At 42.6% G+C, this 24,094-nt stretch overlaps 2 protein-coding genes across 3 annotated transcripts; both read right to left on the reverse strand.

Annotated features, from left to right (window-relative positions):
* Window positions 1-509: 509 nt before the first annotated feature.
* On the reverse strand, window positions 510-11,911 carry cratb (carnitine O-acetyltransferase b). The gene is made up of 15 exons (XM_084379851.1): window positions 11,548-11,911; window positions 11,002-11,226; window positions 9,706-9,824; window positions 8,530-8,583; window positions 7,203-7,368; window positions 5,503-5,677; window positions 5,119-5,209; window positions 4,600-4,687; window positions 4,408-4,508; window positions 3,867-3,986; window positions 3,253-3,375; window positions 2,637-2,772; window positions 2,465-2,527; window positions 2,241-2,378; window positions 510-1,525 (listed from the first exon to the last, which is right to left on the reverse strand). The coding sequence occupies exons 1-15, from the start codon at window positions 11,596-11,598 to the stop codon at window positions 1,322-1,324; spliced, it is 1,854 nt and encodes a 617-aa protein (XP_084235977.1). The 5' UTR covers window positions 11,599-11,911; the 3' UTR covers window positions 510-1,321.
* A 1,215-nt stretch (window positions 11,912-13,126) lies between these two features.
* On the reverse strand, window positions 13,127-23,446 carry ppp1r18 (protein phosphatase 1, regulatory subunit 18). Of its 2 annotated transcripts, XM_084379860.1 has the most exons (4): window positions 23,081-23,446; window positions 18,639-22,560; window positions 14,988-15,198; window positions 13,127-14,114 (listed from the first exon to the last, which is right to left on the reverse strand). In XM_084379860.1, exons 2-4 carry the CDS (start codon window positions 22,503-22,505, stop codon window positions 14,095-14,097), a joined length of 4,098 nt encoding a protein of 1,365 aa, XP_084235986.1. In that variant the 5' UTR covers window positions 22,506-22,560; window positions 23,081-23,446; the 3' UTR covers window positions 13,127-14,094. The 2 variants fall into 2 exon arrangements, with proteins under 2 accessions (XP_084235986.1, XP_084235985.1); XM_084379859.1 differs by having other exon boundaries at window positions 13,127-15,198.
* Window positions 23,447-24,094: the final 648 nt, after the last annotated feature.

Raw genomic sequence — 24,094 nt, forward strand, 5'->3', positions numbered from 1 at the left:
ACTTTGTGCTCATCTTTAGTCAGCCTCTTATTAGTAAAAGCCGTTTACACTCTTTCTCTAATGGTTTCATTAAGTTTCCTGAGCAAAGCTGGGTTACAAAAACCTACGACAAAGACTTATAATTAGAATAAATGATTAACCAAGCATTCCTATTAGATAAATTACAGGATAGGTTGAAAATTTAAACTTCAAAACAGTCAAAGTAATGGTGGGACATACTGTAGTCCTCATTTCCTGCAAAACTATATAATTTATCTGAAGCTAAGGCTGCAGTTGTCCAAATCAGTCAAATCACAGTTAATGCCTTTTGAGCGCCTGTTTGCTTTTCCTGGGGTTCCTCCTCCTGGATCTCGTAGCTGTTGTAGAAATCACAGTGAGCATGTTGTACTTCATAGCTGAGACAGCTCAGATTTCTGCAGGTATGCCATTCATTACCTGTGACGCCCGTCAACCCAAAACAAACGCACGTCTGAGGAGTTTGAACGCCCTCACACAACACACACAAAGAGTCATGTGGTGACAGGCTTTATTAACCAGTCCTGCAGGTTGAGAGCAGGACAACATGCCCAAACAATGGGGCCAAAGCCTCTTCACATTCATTTCAAACACAGTACATACAAACATGCACTCAACATTGAAGGATGAGCTCACCCAAAAATGAAAATTCAGTCAGTCTACTCGCCATCATGCCGATTCGAAAACAGTCCTGCAGCATTCTCCAAAACAACTGAAGAGTTTCACTTGTTCTGGAGAATGCTGCGATGCTGAAATGAAATACTTCACCTGACTCTCTCTCAGCACGAGGGTGAGTAGATCATGACTGAATTTCTCATTTTTGGGTGGACTTCACTCACCAGCTTTCTGGATTTTGGTCCATCTCAAACAGACTTGCTGACCCACAAAATCATTGGTTTCCATAAACATTCGAACTCTGATGAAACATATTTATTCTGTGCTGGCTGCTGGTCAACTCAGGTAGAAGGAGTGCAGTCATTAAACACATGTTTTTTGTTATCTGATAATTAATGGAGTGTCAGGCTGGCTTTAACCTGGTTTATTTTTCTCCCAGAGATATTAAAGCATTAGATGCTCCCATTGTAGTGATTATAATGCGGCTTGCTTGCTCAGCTCTTGCTAGAAAAGGAAAGTGATTTATTGCCTCACAAAAAAGCATGAAAAGCACCTCAGAGACACTGTTCAGTCTTCAGTGTGGTCTCAGATATAACCGCTCCAGTGAAGCGTATGGTGGCATGCGCAAGAAAACATCCACAAGCCTCATCAAGACTGTTGCTTGAGTAGAAGAGTGAGGGCAGGAGCAGCTCTACACGGTAGGCTGCAGCAGCTCCTGGAGCTGACACAAGGTGTCCTTCAGGGTGACGGCTAATGTCTCTGCATGCGTCTCCTCGCAGCAGTTGAAGGCGGTGATGGAGAAGTGGACGTGGTCGGCCTGGGGGTTGTAGCAAACGGCGTAACCGTCAGGAACGAGCGGCCCGAAGCACATCACGCTGTCTGTGTTGGCGGGCACCTGAAGGAGAGAGAGAGGACACCATGAGAAAATGTGATTGAGCGATACGTCTGAAAACAACAGTGGGACAGAATAAGGCACAAAAACATTTCAGCACATGGTTAGCAGGGTGAAAAGTTTCCAAAAGTTTCGTTGGGAGGTTACGGGGGAAGTTACTCCTACGATTATGAACAGTGCACAGTGGACCTGGCATAAGGAAGCATCGAAGGAACTGAACACGCGATAACGTCGCTAACCTAGATCTTCATGAACGATAACTCGAAGATCGAAGATTAGCGTCCTGTTATCAGGAAATACACTAGTTCAGGCTCATTGATGATGTGTGGAAGTCGCACCTTTGCAAAAGATATCATGGTGGCGAGGAATAAGAATTACCAGCTAAAGAAAAACACATTTCATGCAGTACTTTATGGCACTGTAAAGGGATAAAAGCACAAAATGTGACTTATAAAAGTAAATCAGGCTATAAAAATCACATGAGCCTCTGATGTTCAGGAGGAAAATCAGCTGTAAGAAAAAGTAGTAAAAAAAAACCCAGAAGATGAGCAGCTTGATGGCTGGAAACTCCCGAACTGTGTTGACAATAAACGCATCGTATTAAATGAACATCACATGCTCAACACTGCCCACATATTTACAGCATCACTACCAAAATTCCCACTTCCTGTTGGACTGTCGACACCTTCTGTAAAACAAATCTGTTTAACACACACACCTGCCCTGTGCGGAGCTTCCAGTGTGTTGCCAGGCCGTACGCTGTATCCATGAAGATTTTGGGGATGCTCATTCCTTCCTCGATGGCCTGAAGCTTGAGACCCAGCATGTGACGTTCGATGCCATGTCCTTTAACTGCCTGAACAGAGCAGGAAAAATAAAAGTAGAGTGTTTATGAGTTTGTAACAAAAGACAAAAGCAGTCAAGAGTTCACTTGTTATTTACCTGTTCGGTCAGAGCTGCATAAGCATCAACAGCCTCTCTGAACAGCTGGAGCTTCGCTTCCCGCTGCGCCACAAAGACATAAAACCACGTTCACCTTGTTGTTAAATCACCTGAACACAACCAAACAAGCTGAAATGAATCCACAGAGGAACAACTCAGTGACGTTTCTCACCGACACAGACGGATCATCGAAGGCCACAATGAACTTGAGCGTCTGATTTGTGGGGGAGCGGATGTATTCTGTCCGTCCTCCTCGAAACATCCTCTGAGAGACAATATCACAGGCAGCACAGACCTCGTTGTGAATTCTAAAAAAAGAGAAAGACAAAAAAGGAAACACTGCTAATTTCAATATCTATTACCAATGTTTGTTCCAATCAAAACGACAAAGAATACAGAAGCAAATTATCTACATGAGGAGTTTTCAAAGTCTGACATTGTGGCACCTCCCAAAAACCGTGCCTCCCATACAGCACATACACAACATTTGCTCATATTTTGTCAAACTAGCACCATTATAAGTCAAGCTGAATTAACTATCAGCAGTTCCAGTTTGCATTGAACCCATGAGATGTAAAGACAACTATCACTGGACTACTTAAAAACTCTATAAAACCTAAAAACAACACATTTCTTAGGCAAGTTTTGAATTACAAGTAGTAGTATCTTTTTTATGATTTCCAGTCCTAGAAGAAGTAAAAAACAGTGTGTTTCCCTTCAACTCTCCTCACATTCTGTGATCTAAATAAAAGATTTCTACCACAATAATATATTTTATAATCACTGACCTGTAGTAGGCGAGCTGCAGGGCGACCTGGATGAAGGAGTGTGGACTCAGCTTGTGCTGCTTGGGAAGCTCCTTGCCGAACCTCTTGAAGTTGAACACGTTCACGTCGAGGTCGTTGATCAATCTGCAGGAAATTTAAAACATTATTTTAGATTTGTGATTAAATCATTTCAATCATGTTCTAAAAAGCCATTTATTAAATGTTTCTAAACTGCCAATGAGTGCCAAATGCTCCAATGTAAAATGCGTAATAAAACGCGTTAGTCCTAATTTACATGTTACATGATCAGGATGTTTACAGAGACTTTTAAATTACAAAGAAGCGTATAAAGGGATCACAATAACGACTTCTACGTGTTGTAAGAAGGCAGTCGACTTAATGACAGCTTTCTTTTCCTCAAGGTTACATTTACACAGAGAAGATAAATGTGTTTACTCTCCTGTGGCTTTCCTCATTTCAGCTCTGTTGGATTTGGAGGTAAAAGCAAACATCTAGTTTACAGTGTGCAGCCGGGCCATTGTTCTCTTATCATCCCGCAGAGACTGTACGTTCAAAGTAAACCACTCCACCCTGTTCGTGAGAGGATGAAGACGAAGAAGAAGTGAGGAGCTTACATGTCGAGGTTCTGCTTGGCGTGCTCGATGTCCCGCTTTATTTCTCGGTCTATGTGGAAGTAAAGCTTCTTTGGCATCGGTAGAGGGACCAGCGGAGCTCTCTTTGGGTCTGGTTTCTCACTGCAGTCAAGAAAACACACATAAAAGATGTAAAACACAAATCCAGGACAGTAGAGAGAGGACCACATGCAGCAAAGGAGTGCAGGTCAGAATCGGAATATAATAATAATAAACAAATATCTTCATGTATTGTAATATATGCCGAATTAACAAGAAGGCCCAAATAGTTAAGAATTTGTTGTAGATAGCATTTCACAAAGTTTAAATAGTGTCTCCTAACTCAACAACTCACAAAATTCAGTGTTTTTTAAAGGGAGTCTGGTGATACTGCAGTTACAAGTTCAGCGGTTAGCTCAGTGTGTTCACAGATGTCTGCTGCTGACATTGGCAGGTTAAGAGAGCACAAACGTGTAATTCACATCATCAGGGGATCACTCAGGATGGATGTTAATACCAGGTGTGAACTGGGCCTTTATCTCACCAGTAATCCAGGATGTGATCCAGCAGTGTGGTTATGGGCGGACCCTCAGCTGTGGCTTGTTCGTACAGAAGACCCCACGAGCCGTCCTCGCCCACCACAAACTACTCAGACACACACAGAGATGACAGTCAGCTGCTCCGTCACCAGTCTAAACAAAAACAGTCAAAAAATCCTCCTGCTGCTGCTGCTTACCTGCAGCGTTTTATCAAACCAGCGGTTTCCGCTGTTGGAGAACGTCCCGCCTCCGTGAAGAATCTGTGCTGCCTTACGGCTGGCGTACCTGTCAATCAAAGATAGAACAAATAAGGTCAACAAACAGGAAAAATACTTGAGTATTTCCATTTTCTGCTACTTTATAACTCTACTCCACTACATAGTTACAAGTTACTTTTACATTAAAGAACAAATTAAAAGCATAATGAGCACTTTTACTGCTGAGAACTTCTCTTCTGTTGTAGTTACATTTTAAATTCAGGATTTAAACCTGTAATAGAGTATTTTCCAACTGAGGGAAGTGTTTCTCATTCTTTAGATGCAAAGGAAGTGACAACTGTATATTGTTGCTTAACACCGAGTGTCAACAGACAGAACAATGATATCTGAACACACTCAGACGATTACTCAACACATTTAGCAAACACAGAAATACCTGAGTGTGAGAAAGAGGATGTTTGTGTGTGTGTGTGTGTGTGTGTGTGTGTGTGTGCGTACTTCTCATCTGATATCCTCATGACCGGAGAATCCAGACACAGGGAGAACAGTCCCGTCTCTATCAGCCGCACTGATTCCTTGTTCAGTTTATCTGAGTCACAGAGACAGACAGAGGAAAAAGACAGAAATAACACAAGAACAAACACAAAGTATTTAAACATATCAGTCAGACGAATTTATCAAAACATACAGACATTTATCAGAGTTGCGAGTCAGGATCCTTTGGCCTGAAAGACGTCTATTATTACATGTACATACTTTAAATTACACTTTAATCAATCCAGGTAATCAATCCACCACAGTGGTCAGACTGCCTTTGTGCATTCTTTACAGAGAGTCTGGCAACGCAGAGAAGAGCAATAAGTGTGTAGCGCTGCGCTGTACCTTTGAGCAGGCGGTTGTAGGCCTGTCCCCAGGTGTGACGGTGCTCGCTGGTCAGGATTCCCATCGGCTCTTTGTCCGTCTTCCAGGACTGAGACCTGATCCTCAGCAGCTGACTGTGGATCTGACTCTCCGTCATGCGAGAGCCGTCGCTGTTGTAGACCTCCAGCTGGAAGAACTAGAAGAAACAAAAGGAGGCCGTGTTTGTTGCAGGACGTCTGATTTGTGCCGGGGTGAAGCTTTCGGTGTCCGTTTTAAACACGGTGTTGCGTTCAGTGCTTTCTTCAGAAAGTCTTCGGGTGTGTTAAACATAGTTTGTGCTGATTTGTTAAAAAACCTCTGGAGTGTTTCTCTTTCACAATCACCGACATCTGCTGAGCTGCTGCTGCCAACACAAACTGAACATCAGACACAAGTGACTCTTCTCTTCTTTACATTTGGGTTTGGAGCTGAAACAAACTAGTCTATTAACCAATTACTCAATCGATCAGCAACTATTGTGCGAAACAACACAACATTTTTAAGTCAGTTTTTAAGCAACAGTGACTGTTTCTGACCTCTTAAATGTGAATATTTGCTGTTTTTCATATTCTACTATAATAGTAAATTGTACATCTCTGGGTTTTGGTTTGTAATTCAGACAAAATGAACTTATTTAATGCTTGAGAAGGTAAAATACTGACCCTGAGGCAGCCATTTGGGATGACTTTGACTTTCCTGCTAGAAAAACCGAAACATAAGTCTACGGTTTACTTCATAATCTCTGTATTATGTGCAACAACTTGAATTTTATAAAAATTATTTCATCATTGCAGTATGAATCATATGTCGTGAATGTTTTTGCATTAAAAATCCAAAAGAAACATTCGAATAATAATAAAACAATCATCACCTGTAGCTCCACATAGGTTTAGAGCTGCAATGATTAGTCAATTTATTGATCAGTTAATCAGCAAAGAAATCAATCTGAAAATCTTGTAAGTATTTTGGTCATTTAATTGAAAGAAAAAAGCCAAAATGTGAGTATTTGCTGCTTTTCTTGTTTTGTTTTTTAATCATTTTGAAGTGAATATCTTCGGATTCTGGACCGTTGGGAGGAAATAACAAGAAATATTAAGACGCGATCAAAACAGTGTGAGATTAATCAACTATTAAAATAATCCTTTGTTGCAGCCTTACTTGGGTTGAGCCTTAATTATTTGTATTTCCAGTGGGAATATAAATGGTCTTAATGGTCCCATAGAAAAAAAACATGCACCATAAAAATCCACATAGTTCAATTTGTCCAGTGTTTCATTATAACTTTGTTCAGAAATTCATTTATAACTACTTTATCTGTACTTATGATACAATGAACGGCGTCAGGAAGCAGTTTTCTCACATTTTTGGTCTGTTATGAAGACAGGTGAAGGTTAATAAAGGTCAAAAGCACTTGGATCAGATTTGTTTTGATTCCTCTCTCTGCCAAAATCTCTGCTCTCACACGCTGACCTGCTGCCAAGAGATCTTCTTGTGCGCTGCACATTTCTAATTGGTTTAAGTGTTCAGATAATAAAACAGACCACAAAGTAAAAAAAAAAAAGGTGCGACTGCACAAGACCCAACATGACGGACTGCTGTAAAACTTGCAATGATGCCGAGTCAACAACAGGCGGGAGCAAGATATGAACCCGACAGCGTCATCTGTCGTCGGCTCGTCCCACCTGGTAGTTCCTTACGACGGTGATGTGCGTCGGCGAGCGCCGGGAGCGGCCGTAGTGGGCGATGTAGTCGTGTTTGGGCCCCGGGATCCTGCAGGAGGAGAAGAGGAGCGGGTAGAGCTCCATGCACAGAGGCTTCCCCCGCAGGTCATCCACCTGCAGCTGCCCGCTGACGGAGACAAGAGGACAGATGTTAATATTTAACTTCTCTACAGTTATTATTGTTATTTTTCTGAATATATGTTTGATTTATTTATTCATTTTTCTGATCATATTGTTTTTATTTATGTTTTTATTCATTTTGTATTTATTTTTGTGAACAAATGTTTTTAAAATGTATTTATTGGGTCATTTTTTATTTGTTTATTCTTTTTTTATGTATTTTTCTATATATGTGGTTTTTTTTGTTTGGTAATTTGTTCATTTCTGCATTTTTTTTGTATTTCTGAATGTTTTTATTTTGTTATTGTTGCATTTTTTATCTATTTTTGTAAATATGTGTTTTTTTTTGTTTATCTTTGCTTTTTTTCTGAATGATTTTATTGTTTATTATTGCATTTTCTTAATTATTTTTTTCAATGTTTATTTTTTCATTTTTTTATTCATGTTTTGTTGTTTTTTTTTTTCATATTTCTTTTAACTTATTTATTCATTTATCTTCATAAATGTTATTTATTTATTCATTTATATCTGCTCAAGCTTATAAAGGTTGATGACTCCTCAGGATGCACCAGTCTCACATTTTTTCTACCAAAACAAACCCACAACAGCAGCGTTTGAGTCGTGTGCTGTTGGCTTGACGCAGATTCAGCTACAGACGGTGCGGGCGAATAAATTTAGCCACAGATTAACTTCATACAGCGGAAACACAGACCGATGCCAGACGAAGGTTTCAGGTTACAGGACTGAAATAGAAGCTGGAGAAAGTGACTGTAACTAACAACAGATTACTGCAGGAGGATTACTGCAGAACAAAGGTCAACAACAGTTTATAGCTAATAACTGCCTCTAATGATCAGAGCAGATCATTGTCAGCAGCTGGTTTCATTTGCTGTAATGGGATTACTTTATATGCTCTAATACTCTCTGTATTCATCTCTACAGAGCAGAAACACTGTCCGACCATTAAATATGAGTTTTATTGAGGTCAGTGTGAAATTCATTGGTAACGAAGTGTGTTTACCTAAGTATATATAGTTTATATAGAACTACAATACTACTTCCACCACTGTTGTTACAACATTTAGACTTTAAAAACATTTAAAGTATACCTGCTGTAGGATAATCAATAACTCTCAGTGTTATCTGGCTGCAGCTCTGTTATACTTACGTGCTAATTTTGGCCTTGAAGTCGAGAACTGCTGCGATCAGTTTGGATGCAAACCTGCGTGGAGACAAACAAGAAACATGTTAATCGTCTTCGCAAAATGTGGTCAGAAGCTGCTGGAGTTATTTTCCAGGTGTTTTGTTTCACGTCTTTCTGTCTGTGGACATATTTAATCTCTTTTTTAGACATATGTTATCTTATTCTATATTTTATTGTCTATTTTTACTTTCTTGTGATTTTATTTTGTATGAGCTGTTTGAGGGAGCCTGACAACAACTGCTTCAATGTAATTGCTGCATAAATTACAAAAAAATAACTTAAATTATGTTGTGTTCAGTTGTTTTATTATGTTACACAGGTGGAAATTCATCATTGTACACGACAAACAGCTCATATTTCAGTCAAATTTGCTCGGTGTGAGGAGTCAAATTAAGCTCGACCAACACTCAAATTTTGGGGCCGATGCTGAGACCAATAGTGGGAAGTTAATAAAATCTGAAAAATCAATATATTGGCCGTTATACACGCTTTGGCAAATGTGGTTATTGTCCAAAATTACACCAGTGCACTGAAAGAGTAAACTTTGAGACGTAGATCTGGATATACAGAGCAGGTTAACGTGTCAGAATTCAAGAAAAACAACCAAATTCAAGCTCAATGCAGATGTTCTCATTTCATGTGACTATTTTGTCTAAAGAGTTGTTTTGTTTCCTCCTCTTGAGGTGGAGCAGAGAGGCAGGTTAGAGGGTCTGAATGACAACAATGATTTACAATATAAACAGGTGTTTGAGTCCAGATCGTGTTAAAGGTCGACATCCTGGCAGAGCGTCCTCACTGGGAACGTGACTGACGGGAAATAAACACAGCGACGTTGCTTGGACTGTTCTGCACACTGTCTGCTGAACAGGTGAACTGTTTTGGGATTGGGATTGAATTTTATTGATATATCAGTGTATTGATTATGATTTATGGACTTCTGGTATTAGTTTATGGAAGAATAAAGCACATTTTTAAATATTTATCGTGATGAAAGAGTTTTGGCAGCTTATTCACCCCTTTTAAAAAGTCAATGGCATCGATGGCATGAAAGCGGCTATAAGTGTCCACTACTGTGCTGCTAGTGTGTGTGTGTGTGTGTGTGTGTGTATGTGTGTGTGTGTGTGTGTGTTGCTGACTCACAGTAGCTGGCTCCTCCAGCCGTTGTAATCTCTCCTGGGCAGAGAGATGGCCGGGTTCGAGTGCACAGGCAGCGGTTGTCGGCTCTCCAAGTACGCCCACTGCACCCACCAGGGAGCGATCTACAGGGGAGAGACCACACACACACACACACACACAAACACACACACACACACACACACACACACACACAAACACACACACACACGGTTGACATTAAAGTCACAGTAAACAGTGATGATGATATACAATCTTTGAAAACCTGATGTTAGACTGATGATCTCATCTACATAAAGAAGGATGTGTTTTCAGCCCCCTTTATTTATTTAATACTTAAACATCTTTTAACATCTCATTTTCAGGTTCATAACTTTATTTTGGGTTACTACTAGAATATGTTTACAGGCTTTAATGTTCAAAAAACACACCAGTTTTCTCGTACTGTCCAGACAGCCGCCTCTGTCTGAAACACTCTGTTTTAGCTCCTGTCTCTTTAAGACCTCGTCTCCTCTGATTGGTCAGCTCACACACGCCTGAGCCAGCACCGCTAACAACAACAGAGCAGCTGTGCTAAATCAATTCTTGCATGCCAAACAGGTCGTTGGGCATTAAATCATGCAAATATTTGACATTGTGACATCACAAAGTCACAGAAGTAAAGGCGGGGCTACTGACGAGGCGTTTCAGGAGCAGTGTTTTCTGTGGGAGAGAGGAGCTTCTGTTGATGGGAATTTTTTAAAACATCGAGTTTTATCTCTACATATTCTCAAAAATTATCGCATGAACTTGAACAAAAGTAATGAACTACACGTGTACCATGATTGTCACTCACTTCCTGTTTACTCCACTGCTTTCTTTCTTTTTTTGATTCATGTTTTATACATTTTATTTTGTCTGATTTTCTGCTGAGTGCTTTTATTGTGAAGGGCTTTGTAACTTTCATGTTTTTTTAAAACTTCAACATAAATCAGCCTTTACTTACACTTAACGCTGTTTTTTTAAAAATAATAACTTCCCACACACACTTTTCACCTCTGTAGTGATAGATTTATTAATAAACTTCAACAGTTTGGTCACCTGTGTCGTGATAAAGGTCTCTGTGACCGTAACAGCAAACCTTTTTAATAAATCTATCAATGCAAAGGTGAATAATGACAAATTAAGGACTGTGCAGCCTTTCTTCATGTCGTTTTAAGAGCTCAGAGCAGGTGGAGTTTTGTTTTGGATTGATATATTTATGCTTCAAACACACACCCGTCCCTCTCTAACACCTGTCACTGACACATCACACACACGGACCCAGTTCCTGGTGCTCCTGGCTCTCCTCTCCAGCCCCATCTGCAGCTTTGCACCGAGGCCTCCCGGCATCCCGAACTCCTGCACCATCCTGCGGGTGTGGCTGATCTCCTCGGGGGGCAGCAGAGGCTCCAGGGCCCTCAGGTAGGCCTGCAGGGTCTGGGCCAGAGGGGGCACCGGCTGAGGGGGCACCGAGGAGAAGAAACACACCTCCTGCCTGGAGGAGACCTGGAAGACAGGGTGGTGAGACGTTCAAGGACTCCTGTTAGGTTTAAGTGTTGCACTGCAAACTGCCTTGAGGACAAATTAAATTAAATTAAAACATTTTTATGTAATTAAAGTGTCGGTACAGTATCTCTGCATGTCAGCACGCTGTCACAGTTTGACCTCCTGCCAGCAGCAGGGCAGGGCGTATCAAAATAGGGAAGTGTGAGAGATATCCTCTGCTTCTGCTATAATAACCACACCGTATGTGAGAGTGCACACGAGTATGTCAACAGTGAGACTCTTTAAAGTGACAGTAAAGTCTGAAAACATGAAGATACTCACCCTTAACAGCCATGCTCTGCAGCTCCCTGCGTGAATCTTCCTCAAAATCATCTTTTCCTTAAGTCATAAACTCATGTGCGTCGCATCAGCTTTACTTTTATACTCTAATAACTTTTCCCCACAAGAGTCAGACAGTCAACACAAGTCCAGCCCTCCTCCTGCTCCTGCTTCTTCTTCTTCTTCTTCTTCTCCTCGGTGGATGAAGATGAGAGTCTTCATCGCTCGACGGATCCTAAGTTTGAAAACATCCGCGCGTGTGTTGGTAGAAGAGGAAAAACCAGGGGTGTAGCTGTCCGTGTTTGGGTTGTTCAGACTGCGGGCATGCAAACGTTCACGTACCGAGCTGAGCTGCTCTGACGCTACAAGTCTGCACACGTGTTGACGTAAGAACTGCTTCCGTACACAGCAACGTGACTCCGCGCTGCAGTACCGCGTCACTGCGCAGGGTGTCGCTGTTACACCTCAAGATGGCGCCGAGTGCGTAAACAAAAACATTACTTGAGAGTATCTTAAGATTTACCACCTAAAGTTAAGTTAATTTGATTTGTATAATTATATCAGTGTGTTTGTTTTGCTTTTCTGTATTTAGTTTTTATGCTTTTATGTTTTATTTCGGTTTGTAAAGCACTTTGTAGCTGTGTTTTGAAAGGTGATATATAAATAAAATTCATTGTCATTATTTATTTGTGTTGTTGTTTTTGTTTGTTTTTGTTTTCTCCTTGAAAAAAATATGCTGCTTGGAGTCATTTTTGAGGTGTGTTCAACAATGATTACACCTGTTTGTTTGTTATTTGAAGATGTTAAATAAAGGTTTATTTAAAAAAAGGTAAGCAACAAGGTTACTTGTGTATCACACCAGGGGGAGCAAGACTATGAAATAAAATAATAATACAATAAAATACAAATAAAAACATGGTTTATGTTTTAAAAGCATTTTTGTTGCTCCATTTTTCTTAAGTACTAATACCACACTGTAAAAACACCCAGTTACAAGTAAAAGGTCCTGTGTCATATGCAAGTCTAACCAAAAATGTTATTATTGTAGTTATATAATATATAGTTTATGCTCAGTGAGATGTCATTTCTTGGAGTATCTTCAAATGCTTCATCCCTGAAACCTGTAACCTAAGCCTAAAAGAAGGATATGTAGGTCAATAAACCAAAAAGAACTGAAATTGTCATACATTGAAAGAAAAATCATAAAATTGGACGTGTACTGGTGATGCCTTGTTGATGGGGTCAAGGGGTTTGACAGACCCTGGCCTCACTGTCACTAGGATGCAATGAGGTACAGTTGAATTATTTTATTCACTTAATAAATAACACAAGGCAGAAACTGGAACATGACTTTAACTAATGTATATATATTTAGAATACATTTTACTATAGCTACAGTATTAATCTATATGTAATAACTGTGTTAGTCCTTTCACGCCCAGACAATAGTGATAGAAAACAATAATAAATAATGAGAAGCATCAAGTCGATCAAAGGGATCAAATTGATCTGCCAATAACAAATACAGAAAGACAACAATGTTTTCAGAGATATTTATTATATTTTTTCTCTTGAAGCCAGCTTCTTCAAACCATCATAGAAAAAAAATAATATGCACAGATTTTTTCTTCTTTCACCAATTAAAATATTCATTTAAAAACAAGAAACACTCGTAATGTATTTATTCTATTCATTGTATTATGAATGTGATAAATCCAAAAGTCAGATATCGGCTTAAGTTTTATTTGTTAATTGAATTTTTAAATGTTTCTTCTCAGAGATTTTCACTCACACGGCTCTCTCTCCACTTCCACATGACAAAAATAAAATAATACCCTTATTTATATCCATACATATTAACTCAACTGTTACCAGAGTTGTCATCGTGAACGGTAAGGCTGCACACATCCGCACCACCCGCTTCGGTAACGTTCAACACAACACCCACTGAGAGAGGAGGTTTTTCCCAAAAGGCTTCAGAAAAGAAAAATATAAATACTGTATATAAATATACAAATATCTATATAAACTGATCTTCATATCATCTGTATGGGCAAATCCAGCAGGCACATGAGACCAGATGATATAAACATCACTCTTCTGTGCTGAGGCAGTGCTGACTTCAATTTAGGAAGTAATTTACATGAAGGAAACTCAAATATATGAACTAAAAAAATTACATCTTATCAGTATCATTATATTGCATAGACAAGTGATCATTCAGTGCAGACCTGAGGGTCTTTTATAATATGTACCGTACTTATACATTCAGATGTGTTCCCTCCGTTTCCCTGAAAATAAAACTATATTTTCCACAGTAAAAACACAACGTTCCCTTTCTTTCAACTGCATAAACCACATTGTACTGTACATTTCTTCCATAACACTCATTCATTCTGATGCTACATGAAACAAAAATACCACGAGGATCACAAACACTCACTTCAACACGTCAAATCGAACAAAACATGATAACAATCACGTTAATATCATTCAACAAAAGTGTTGGTGATCTCATCACATGGGCAATTTTGGCGAGGTGACTGGCTTCTACCGAGGGCAAGACTCATCTGGAAGACAGAGAGACGGAAATGGAAGGTAAATAGGTGAATCTAGGATTCGTTAACTACGTTACGTCTAATTTCTTTACTTCTTCCCATTCACCGACAGTGACATTTATGGGCTTTGTGAGGTCCATAAATGCAACCATACCGTTCCATTCGCTCTCTAATAACATCAATTTACCAAATTTACCTTTTCCATTGCTGCATTTAAAAAACGACGTCACATAAATCATTTAGTCTTTGCCCACACTGCTAACCTGCTACCATTTGAAAATGTCAGTTTGTTTACTGAAAGTATACAGATGGTTATTCCAGTTTTTTTTTCTTTTTGTCAACAAATCCTATGAAAAGACAAAAGCCAAGGCTGAAAGTAAAGTAAGCTATAGACCATATCCATTTTCCTCAGCTGTTACGAGTATGTTATCATTTCCGCAACTGAAGAGACAATGGATAATGAAATCTGGAGGGGACATCCGGTCATATTTCAAGGTAAACACACACACATTGCCTGGGACTAAGTGACTTATTTGTGTGTTTATACCAGTTTTTGGATAACAGTGGAGCTCAGGCTACAGTTGGTTTCACAGGAAATACTCGTTAAAGGACAAATTCATTTGTTAATTTTGGGTCTTTTCTTGGTATTTGTTGACAATAAGACAAATAAACAGTAAAAATATTGCCAGACATATATAATTTAAGGAAAGTTCAGGCACTCCAGCCCTCGTCTGTGGTGGCAACACTGAAAATAAACCTCTTAAGACTCAGTATAGTCCAACGTTCCTACGGAGAGTCCGTAAGACATCACAAATGGCAAAACAATCTGAATCCACAATCTCTCTCACTACACGTTATGTTTTTTGAGAAGGGGGTGACACTGACCCACTCTTAGCCCCCGTCCCATAGCAATCCCAACGTTCCTTGTGCTTTTGGACACGATCGTTCCTCCGTCCACTTTAGCCTCCTCCTGCTGCGCCTCCTCTCCCTGCTGCCTCCACATCTCATGAGGGTACGGGGTGTAAGCCAACATGGAGGTCTCTGACGGGTACTCGCACACCTGCTCCAGCTGGTCCTCGTCGAAACACACCTTTCCCTGTAAACATGAGTAAAGAAGGGATTAGCAACTTATCACCACCCGATTCACATTTCTTGTTAGGCGGGGCGACCTCTAGTGGCCATAGTAATTATCACAGAAGTAAAGGAGGAAGTCAGGGATAGAGAGGGGGGCTGGGTGTGGATTGTTGGGTGAAAAAAGCACAGGACTTTCCTTCAGGAGACCGCTGTACGTTCCCAGTAGCCATAAGGTGAGTTATTTTAACTTAGGAGGTACATTCATAACTGAAGTTACACAGCTATTTAACCACGATGTTTTAGTTTTCTTGCCTTAACCTAACCAGACCGAGACGGATGACAAAGATACGATTCGCCTGTCGCTGGTACGCTGCAACCGTCATGTTGTTTTGGGAACGCTGATGTGTATGAGGATGTAATCTATTAGCATCCTCACATGCACCATTTGGACATAAAGTCCTCCATCAGGAAAAGATCTGCTGATTCCCGTCTTGTGTTTTTCTTTATTTTTTATGTTTGTATGAAAGTTTAAAGAGGAGAATATCTGTCTTACTGTACAGATACTACAGGATGTATGGCTGTTTTCAAACACTCTGTGCATCCATCATACAATGACTTGTTTTAGAAATCAAAGCATTGCATGCAAATAGCAAAGAAAATTGGAAAAATGACCAAATTTAAATGCCAGCGTTCGACCCGGTGAGAGCAGAGAGCGGTCTACTTTCTGCACCGACAGGTTCCTCTGACATGTGCTTACACGGTCAAATGTAAACAAGCTTTGAGTCACTGAGGAAAGTCTCAGTCGTTCTCTGTAAGATGTTTGTACTCTGTCAGTGTAATGTTATCTGACAGAATGGGGCTTATTGATCATTTAGGTAAACAACACGTATGCATAAGAGGAAGCGGTGTGGAAAAGGAGAACGAGGCTAGCTGGTGTTTAGCTAATCTTTGCCTGGACTGACGGATATTTCAGTGGAGTTTGTTTACTCAAAAGGCCAGCGAGGTGTAAACAGACCCGACAGAAACAGGCCGAAGAGGTCAGCGCGGTGTGTGTCTTATAATCACAGCAGCAGGTCTGGACGTGTGCAGCAGTAAATACACCCCGAGGTGCAGACGTGATCTGGATGGAGTTGAAACACGCTGCACACACGATACGAGTTACCGCCGCTTCACCCTGACAGCGGCCGTCTGCAGAGGAGCGCGGATAATAGCTCTGCATTAGAGAGCCTGGACGAATCATGCTAAGGCACAGGATGGCTAATCCTCCCTCCCTGAACCTGATTAACCCAACACAGCAGGACAGCAGAGCCAGCGGGAGAGACAGAAACTGAAAGAGTAGGCGAATAAAAGAGGGAAGTTTTCAATCGTACTTCTTTTTAGGTTCAATGTAAAATTATTACCTTTCTGTCTGTGTTCAGAGATTTTTAAAGGTTGGACGGCAAAGTTTTCACATGCCACACCGACCAACAATCAAGAACAAACACTGTATTTTTGTTTTTGAGTCTGAATCAAGCTGGTGCAGGAGGATTTTACAGAGAGGCAGTCGAAGATAAGAAAGCAGGTGAAATGGAGAGGAAATAGAGGTCGTAGACGAGGAGCCTGCAGGTCACCCCCCTCTGTGACATGATGGCGTGGTTCGGATGGGGGAGGGACGGACGCCTGACGTCAAACAGTCTGAAGGGCATCAACGAGAGAACGACAGGTGGTCAGAGAATCAGTGCCGTAAAGTGGTCACTCACAGCTCAGGACGACTACTTATAGATAAACGATTGTTTATTTAAAGAAGTTTATTTCCAGAGAACAGCATCAACCCTAGTTTCTCTTTCCCTCTTGTGCCAGTCCCATCTTTGTGAAACAGATGGCCCAGTGCTAAAAGTATCTGAGCTGCATTTGGCGATTTAAAATTGGGCACATCATCGCTTCCTTGTGTCGATCGTGTGCCTCTTGTTTGAAGGAAGTAGAGAAGTTTGAAAGAGGAAGTGAGCAAAAACATGCAGTGTGACAGGGAGTTTCTGTTCGACCAAATTTGAGGCTTATAATCATAGTTAATCCTCTCAGTATGACTGTCAGTCATTTTTCTTTTACGCACTGCCACATCTCTCTGTAACACTTCTCCGTCTTTGCAGTTCACCCACGTTAAACTACGAGTTGGCGGCCCCGCTGTCAGTGAGGCTCAACCATGCAGTGGAGGGTCAGTGTGGTCAAATACAGTTTGCCAAGACTCGAGTCGAACAAACCAAACCCCCGCTAGGAAACAGCCAAGATGACACAAAGAGAGATTTGTCTGAGAGGAAGGGAGAGCTGACTCAACAGAAATGGCAGAGTTGGTGCGAGGGAACGAGGAAGCAGTCTGAAACACAGTCAGCTGTGGACTGAGGGGAATTTACAAGCAGTTTAACGACTTTCACAGAGAAAAAAATCAATCAAAAACAACACGTGAATACAGGGAGATTCATCAGGATGCTGTCGTGAAGGTTATTTCTGCTCTGCTGACAACTTTGTCATCCCGTCTTCTCCTTTATTACATAACTGCTCATCTCCCACTGTTTCTCAAATGATGACTGGGTTCAGGAAAAGTTGAAATGAGGAAACAGAAAAATGAGATTCACTTGTAGTTTGAGACGAAACCACTCGACCTGAATAACTGTAAACACCAGTGCGGTCTCACACAGAGGAGCATGTGACATAAGGTAGGCAGACAGAATGCAAAAAAAAAAAATGGGAGGAAGGAGCTGCCATTGTGGTTTCAGTCTCAGAAGCCTGCAAGATTAACTGTTTCTTCCTGCAGAAGAAAATAATATTTCTAAATCAAACACTACGAGTGCTTCCTGGACCCGAATTGAGTTTATTAGAGGTTCTCAAACCATGTTCTGACTCTCTGACGAAGGCCTGATGCCGAAATGAGTTTGTTTTCAAAGTCCAACACGACCATGCCGTGACCATAAAGGCTTGATTATAAAAGCAACAAGAACTTTCACTGTCTTTCTGTGATAAACTTCAAAAAGCGTGTCACTGTTTCCTCAGCCCACACGTTTTGCTATATGTCTGTACATATTTGTGGTGAAATCATTATCATCACGGGGTAAAAGTCAAACGTCTGCAAAGATTTAGACCGCAGGAGCAAATGGCAAAGCAGATCACTCCGGGCTTTTATGGCTAAGAATCAAGATGTCGTGCTTGATAAGGCTTTAATAGGCTTAGGTCGCTCTCTGCAATCGCACTTCTCAATCAAAAGGGATGTTCTCGCAGTGAAAGGGGAATCTGCTTGACGACGAGGGACCATCGGGCAGGTTACACGAGGTGATGCCCTGTGGACCACCTCTGCTGGGGACGACCATCCCTTTGAAATCTGGCTAAACATGACAAACGCCCGGAGACTGTATGTACGGTTGAGAAGCCGGTAAGTTTGTTGGTGTGCGCACATTCATCTGCGAAAGGCAAACAAACACAGTTTCCACTCACCCTTTTTGGGGTCCCTCTGTTCTTGATCAGACATGACTTCTCCAGGTTCTGATATCCGCCGATCACCTCGATCTCCTCCGCTGTAGGGTACTTCTTCTTCACTGGCTCGGACTCAGTGGCGGTCGTCTTGGCCTGCTGCGGTGAGTTCTTCGCAGGTGTCGACGCTGCTGACCCTGTTGTGGACGCTGTCACTCCCGCTCCTCCTACGGCAGTCTTTCTCGGAGTGATTGTAATGGTGGCACCTCTCTTCCCTTTCCCTCCAGAGGCACTCCTGATGGAGAAGAGGACGGGCGATGGCGTGGGAGATGGAGAGACGCTAGGAGATTGGGAAGGAGATGGGGAGTTTGGGGAGCAGGCCGGGGTCGGGGCACTCTGTGCGGGTTTCAGAGTATTGTCCGGGGATGGGCTCCTGAGATGTGAGGGGGTGATGGTGATAGTTTGGTTGGTTGGTTTGAGCTGAGATGGCGGAGAACAAACACGCTGAGGAGACACACTAGGGTTTTCTTGATCTTTCTCCTCGGTATTGCCATCGTCCTTTATCTGATGCTTTAAAAATCCTCTGGGACTTTGCTGCCGCTTTGTTTCTCTGTCCTTAAGAGGAGTGTTTGGTGATGTACAAGACTTCAGCGCCTCCTGCTCTTTCAGCTGAAACTGCTCTATCTGTCGTTGTATCGCCTGAACCCCACAAATGTCCTCACCTGAGAATGCTTTGCTGTCGCCCTGCTGTGCATTTGAATTCAGGGGCTTCACTTTAACAAGGTGCACCGATGGGATGTCTACAGTCCTCTCCCTCACACACAAGCCCGACCTCGAGCCGACAGTTTCCAAGTTGTAGATCCGGCTCATGGCTGCGAGGGAGTTGGGATGAGATGGCAAAGGGGAGGGAGATTGAACAGGATCTAGAGGCGATGTATATTCCTCTAAGTCCTCCTCCGAGAGCTCCTCTTCCACCTCCTCCTGTTCTTCTCTGTACTCGTGTTGCTCCCTGTGGCACCTCAGCTGTTCTTCAACATGTTTTACGGTGTCGTCTTCATCTTCAGATATCAGGGAGCTATCAGAGTTGACTTCTGAGGCAGCAGTGGCGTACCCGGTCGTTACTTCCTCTCCTCTGACAACTTGTGAGTGTGGTACAGAAACGGGAAGTTGAGGGCAGGTTTTCAACACGCTGACTTCCTGCGTGACGTCAAACGCAGTCGTGGATGTCTGCGCCGCCGCCTCTTCCTGTCCCCTCTCTGCTTCGACCAGCCTCTTCCGCATATGAGCTGCAGCTTCCCACTCTTTCTCTATTTCAGTTCCCCCCTCGTCATGCCCGTCCTCAGCTGTGACATTTATCTCTGCACCTTCACTCCCACCTCCATCTTGTGCCTCTCTTTGTTTCAGCCTCTCCAGCTCTCTTTGCCTGATTTTCTCTCGCAAGGACTCGATGCGGCTCAGGGGTTTTCCGATCCTCCAGCTGTCCCTCCTCTCAACCCCTTTACCTTCTTCCCAGTCTTGTCCCTCATCGCTTTGACCTTTTTTCTCAACCATTTCTTCGGCAACGTAAAACACAGATCTGGGGATTTGAATCTTGAGCGGCGAGATCCCCGGGGGCGCAATCTTTTTTGGAGATCTTGGGGTTACATCATGAACGAGGTTCTCTGGTCCGGTGTCACTGTACGGTTGCACCTCCTGTTTGGTCACTTCATAAGCAGCCTTGTAATCCTTTTCAACTTTCTCTTTGCCATAAACAGTTGTGTCTCCTATTTTTTCTATTTTACTTATAAGATCCTCTGTCTGTTGCGACAAAACAGAGTGTGATAGGTAAGGTCCTTGTGGCCCCGTACCACTCCACTCTTGCCCTCTGAGGGGGTCTCGAGGCCGATCTGTGACAGGACAGAGTAGACTGGAGCACTCGGTGAAAGCTGATTCGTGTCTCGAAGCAGCGTAACTCGGACTTGCGAGCTCTGATGATGCAGCAACAGGTGGGATTGTGCTTTCGAATCCCTCCTCTTTCCGAAAATCAGACACCTTTTTGTCGCAAACTTCAATCTGTCCCCCCACCTCTGGATCTTTTCCTACACTCAGCTCACTCTCACCTGCCAGTCGTCTCACTTCTCTTTCAGCTCTTGCTTTCCCATCCTGCCTGATCGGTAATCTTCTAGCAAACGAGATTCCCTCTGTGTTTTTAACAGATGCCACTGTGAACCCCTCATCTCCAGCTGCATCGCCTGCCTTCTCCGCAGCCCTTACGTCAATAGGCTCGACTTTCTTAACTGCGCTCTTGTGTTCGTCGTCGTTTTTAAAAAGTCTCTCTCTCACCTTTCCAAATCTGTCTTTATCTATTAGTCGTGCGTACCCCTGTTTGATCTTCGCTGTGGTTTCCTTCCCAAAGCCTGCTATGTCGACCCACGGCACTACGCTCTTCTCTGAATGTATCCTGTCACGCATTTTCCTCTCGTGAAACCCCTCGTTTTCTAAACCGTTCTCCTTGGCGCAGAAGACTCGATCAGAGAAGCTGGACGAGCGTTTCGGCACGCCTTTGAACAGCATGTTCCTCCCGTCTGCCTCCGATTGTTGGTCATCTTCATCTCCTGAAAATTTTCTCATCACAGGCCGCAGGAAATTATCAGAGCTTTTGGATCGAGACGGAGGCTTGGGGTGCTCTCCGAATTTACTCAGCAGCTGGCTGACCCTCCCTCCTCTGTCAACGAACACATTATCATCCAAGCTGTCCTTCCTGTCTTCTTTAATGACTGTCGCCTGGCCCCATGGTCTCTCTTTCTCTTTTTCTCTCAGCCAGGACATTTCTGTTCTGAGCTCTCTCCCCAGACTCTCCCGCCTTCCCTCCACGCTGCCCTTCATCTCTGCATCATCCCTACCCGAACCTTTCCCTCCTCCTGTTGGATGCCTCTCTTCGGGGCTTGCCGAGGGCTTTATGATCAGAACCTCTGAGGCTCGGATCTCAGTGACGCTCCCTCCTCCGGCCAGGATCTCCCTCAGGTTCATCTTCATCCCCCTCTTCCCCTGGAGGTCCTCCTCGGGCCTCTCCCTCTCCGTCTCCCTCCATCTAGCCCTTCTCTCGTCGCTGCCCTTCCTGTCCTGCTCGATGATGATGATATTGTCGGCTCTGATCGTCCGAAGACAAGGGACGACGGGAGAAAACGTACCAGATGGCGGCTCCGTTTCTTTTTCCTCTTCGTCTTTTTTCACTTTGAGGAATTCCCGCTCCCTGACTGCGTCTTTAACCAACTCTTTCCACTGGCTTTTATCTTTCTCCCATCCTTCCCTGCTCGTCTCTCTTTCGCTTCCTTGACTTCGGTCCCTGCTCCTCTCTTTTTCCCCACCCTCACTTAAATCTCTGAATCTCTCTATTTTCAGCTCTATATCTCTTGCCCTTCCTGCCTCTCCATCTTGACCCCTGGGGCTAGATTTTTCTTTCTCCTTCTCTTTAACTTCCGGCTCGTTGGCTACCTCCGCATCCCTCCCTTTCTTCCATGAACTCTGCGTGCGAATGAAAGGGTTTTCATGGACTGGAACTATAGTTTCCAGAGACACCTGACTCACTTGCTCTGCATCCATCCATAGCCCCGTATCTGGACTAAGCGACAGTTCGCTTCCCAAATTGGCCGTCATAAAACTGTCCATGTCACTCAGACCATCAGAGGAAGATCTGACATCCACCTGCAGCAGACAGACGTCTTTCTCCTTCTCTCTGTCGGGCAGATTGTCCTGCTTCGCCTTCCTCCGCTGGATGATCCCTCGCTTCCAGGCGGGCATGCTGGCAAACTTCTCCTCCTCCTGTTTCTCTCGCCGCTCTCGCTCCTCCTCCTCTCTCCTCTTTCTCTCCAGCAAGAGTTGCTTCCATTCCGGCAGAGAGGAGACAGACATAACAGACGAGGAGCCGGGATTTGGACAAGATGGTTGCTGTTCTTCGTTAGAGCCTCTGGGGATGAAAAAATGGGAGTGAAATCAGTTTTCTCTCACAACAAGACCTGCAACGATTAGTCGATCACTTAGTCGGAAGAAAATTGCAGACTTATTTCATGATCGATTAATCGTTTGGATATCAAACATTTGCTGGTTCCACCTTCTTAAATTTAGGATTTGCTGCTTTTCTTTGTTATTTGTGATAGAAAATGAGGAGTCTTTGGGTTTTGGACTGTGAAAATGATCGTTAGTTGCATCCCAACATTAAAAAAGAGGTGTGCATCACTCAAAACCGAGCTTTGGGAACATAATACATTATTTTACTCCTAAGTGCATCAAGTTGAGAGGCATTTTAAATGTTTAATAGCATAAAAAAAAGATGCACATCAATGCAGAATCAGTCCTAGTTGTCCACTGAGTTTAATCTTTTACACAGAATAACATCACAAACGCCATCAAATCAACACATTGTGCATACATACATACAACAGACAAGAACTTTCTGCATATCTCAAAATGTGTTTATCAAAACTTACCAAAACCCCCAGCATAGATATCACGATATCCGCCTCGACTGTGAAGTTTTCATCTCCACTTGGTGCGTCCTGGCTGTGCGTAACGCGCTCCACTCCTCGACGGAAAACCTCCCTCGCCAATAACTAAACAGATTAATCTCTGCTGTCAAAACGGAGGGTTTAAAAACGCTTCACGACCCAGTCCAATCACCCCACGACCCGACTGTGCATCCGAGCATGCAAACACCTCCGTCGTCGGTATAGTAGTAAATATTCCAGCCTCGGAGCTTCAGCACTGTAATCCGATAATTACATTAAATTCCGTCAGGAGAGTTTAGTGGCACACACCATATTGTCGGACCTAAGAAAAGGCGTTTAAAGAGCACAGCCGTCTGCCCAGCCCGGGCACCAACCCCCACCCTCCCTGCCTCGTCTCATCCCTTCTTCCCCGCACGGCTAATTGGAGAAGAGATGAAGGAGGAGGAGGAGGAGGGCAGAGCAGGGAGCTGCAGGAGTCTACCTGAGGAAGACCAGACATCATCAACCTCCCTCATGTGGCATGTTTTTAATACTACTTTACTATTTTTATCAGATTATTTGCATTTTTTAATGAAAGGGCCAGAGAAGGAGACTTATTTCAACAAGTGAATTAAAAACATGGTCAGAAAAATGCCAAAATATACATGTTGACAGTCTTAACATGGTGAATTTGTCTTCTTAGTGGAAACAAATACATGTTTACCTGCATTTTTGCAGTTACATGTTCAATTTAGTGAGAATATCTTACTTTTGTACTTTATTCTGATCCATGTTGAAGCTTTAAATGTCTTTACAGTCTTCGCAAACAAAAAATGTAAAGCGCATATTTCAAAATATATTAAATAAGTAGTCTGTGGTAATGTTTCAGCCCATATTCAAAAGCTAATGTACAGAAATTGATTCAATGACTTATTTATAATAACGTTGTGGCTCAGACTCCTGATATGATATGATCATATTTTTTGCGGAAATAATTTAAAAATAATAACAAAAATA

This window comes from Pagrus pagrus, assembly GCF_965226575.1.
Source record: "Pagrus pagrus genome assembly, chromosome: 17".
In the NCBI taxonomy this organism is placed as follows: Eukaryota; Metazoa; Chordata; class Actinopteri; order Spariformes; family Sparidae; genus Pagrus; species Pagrus pagrus.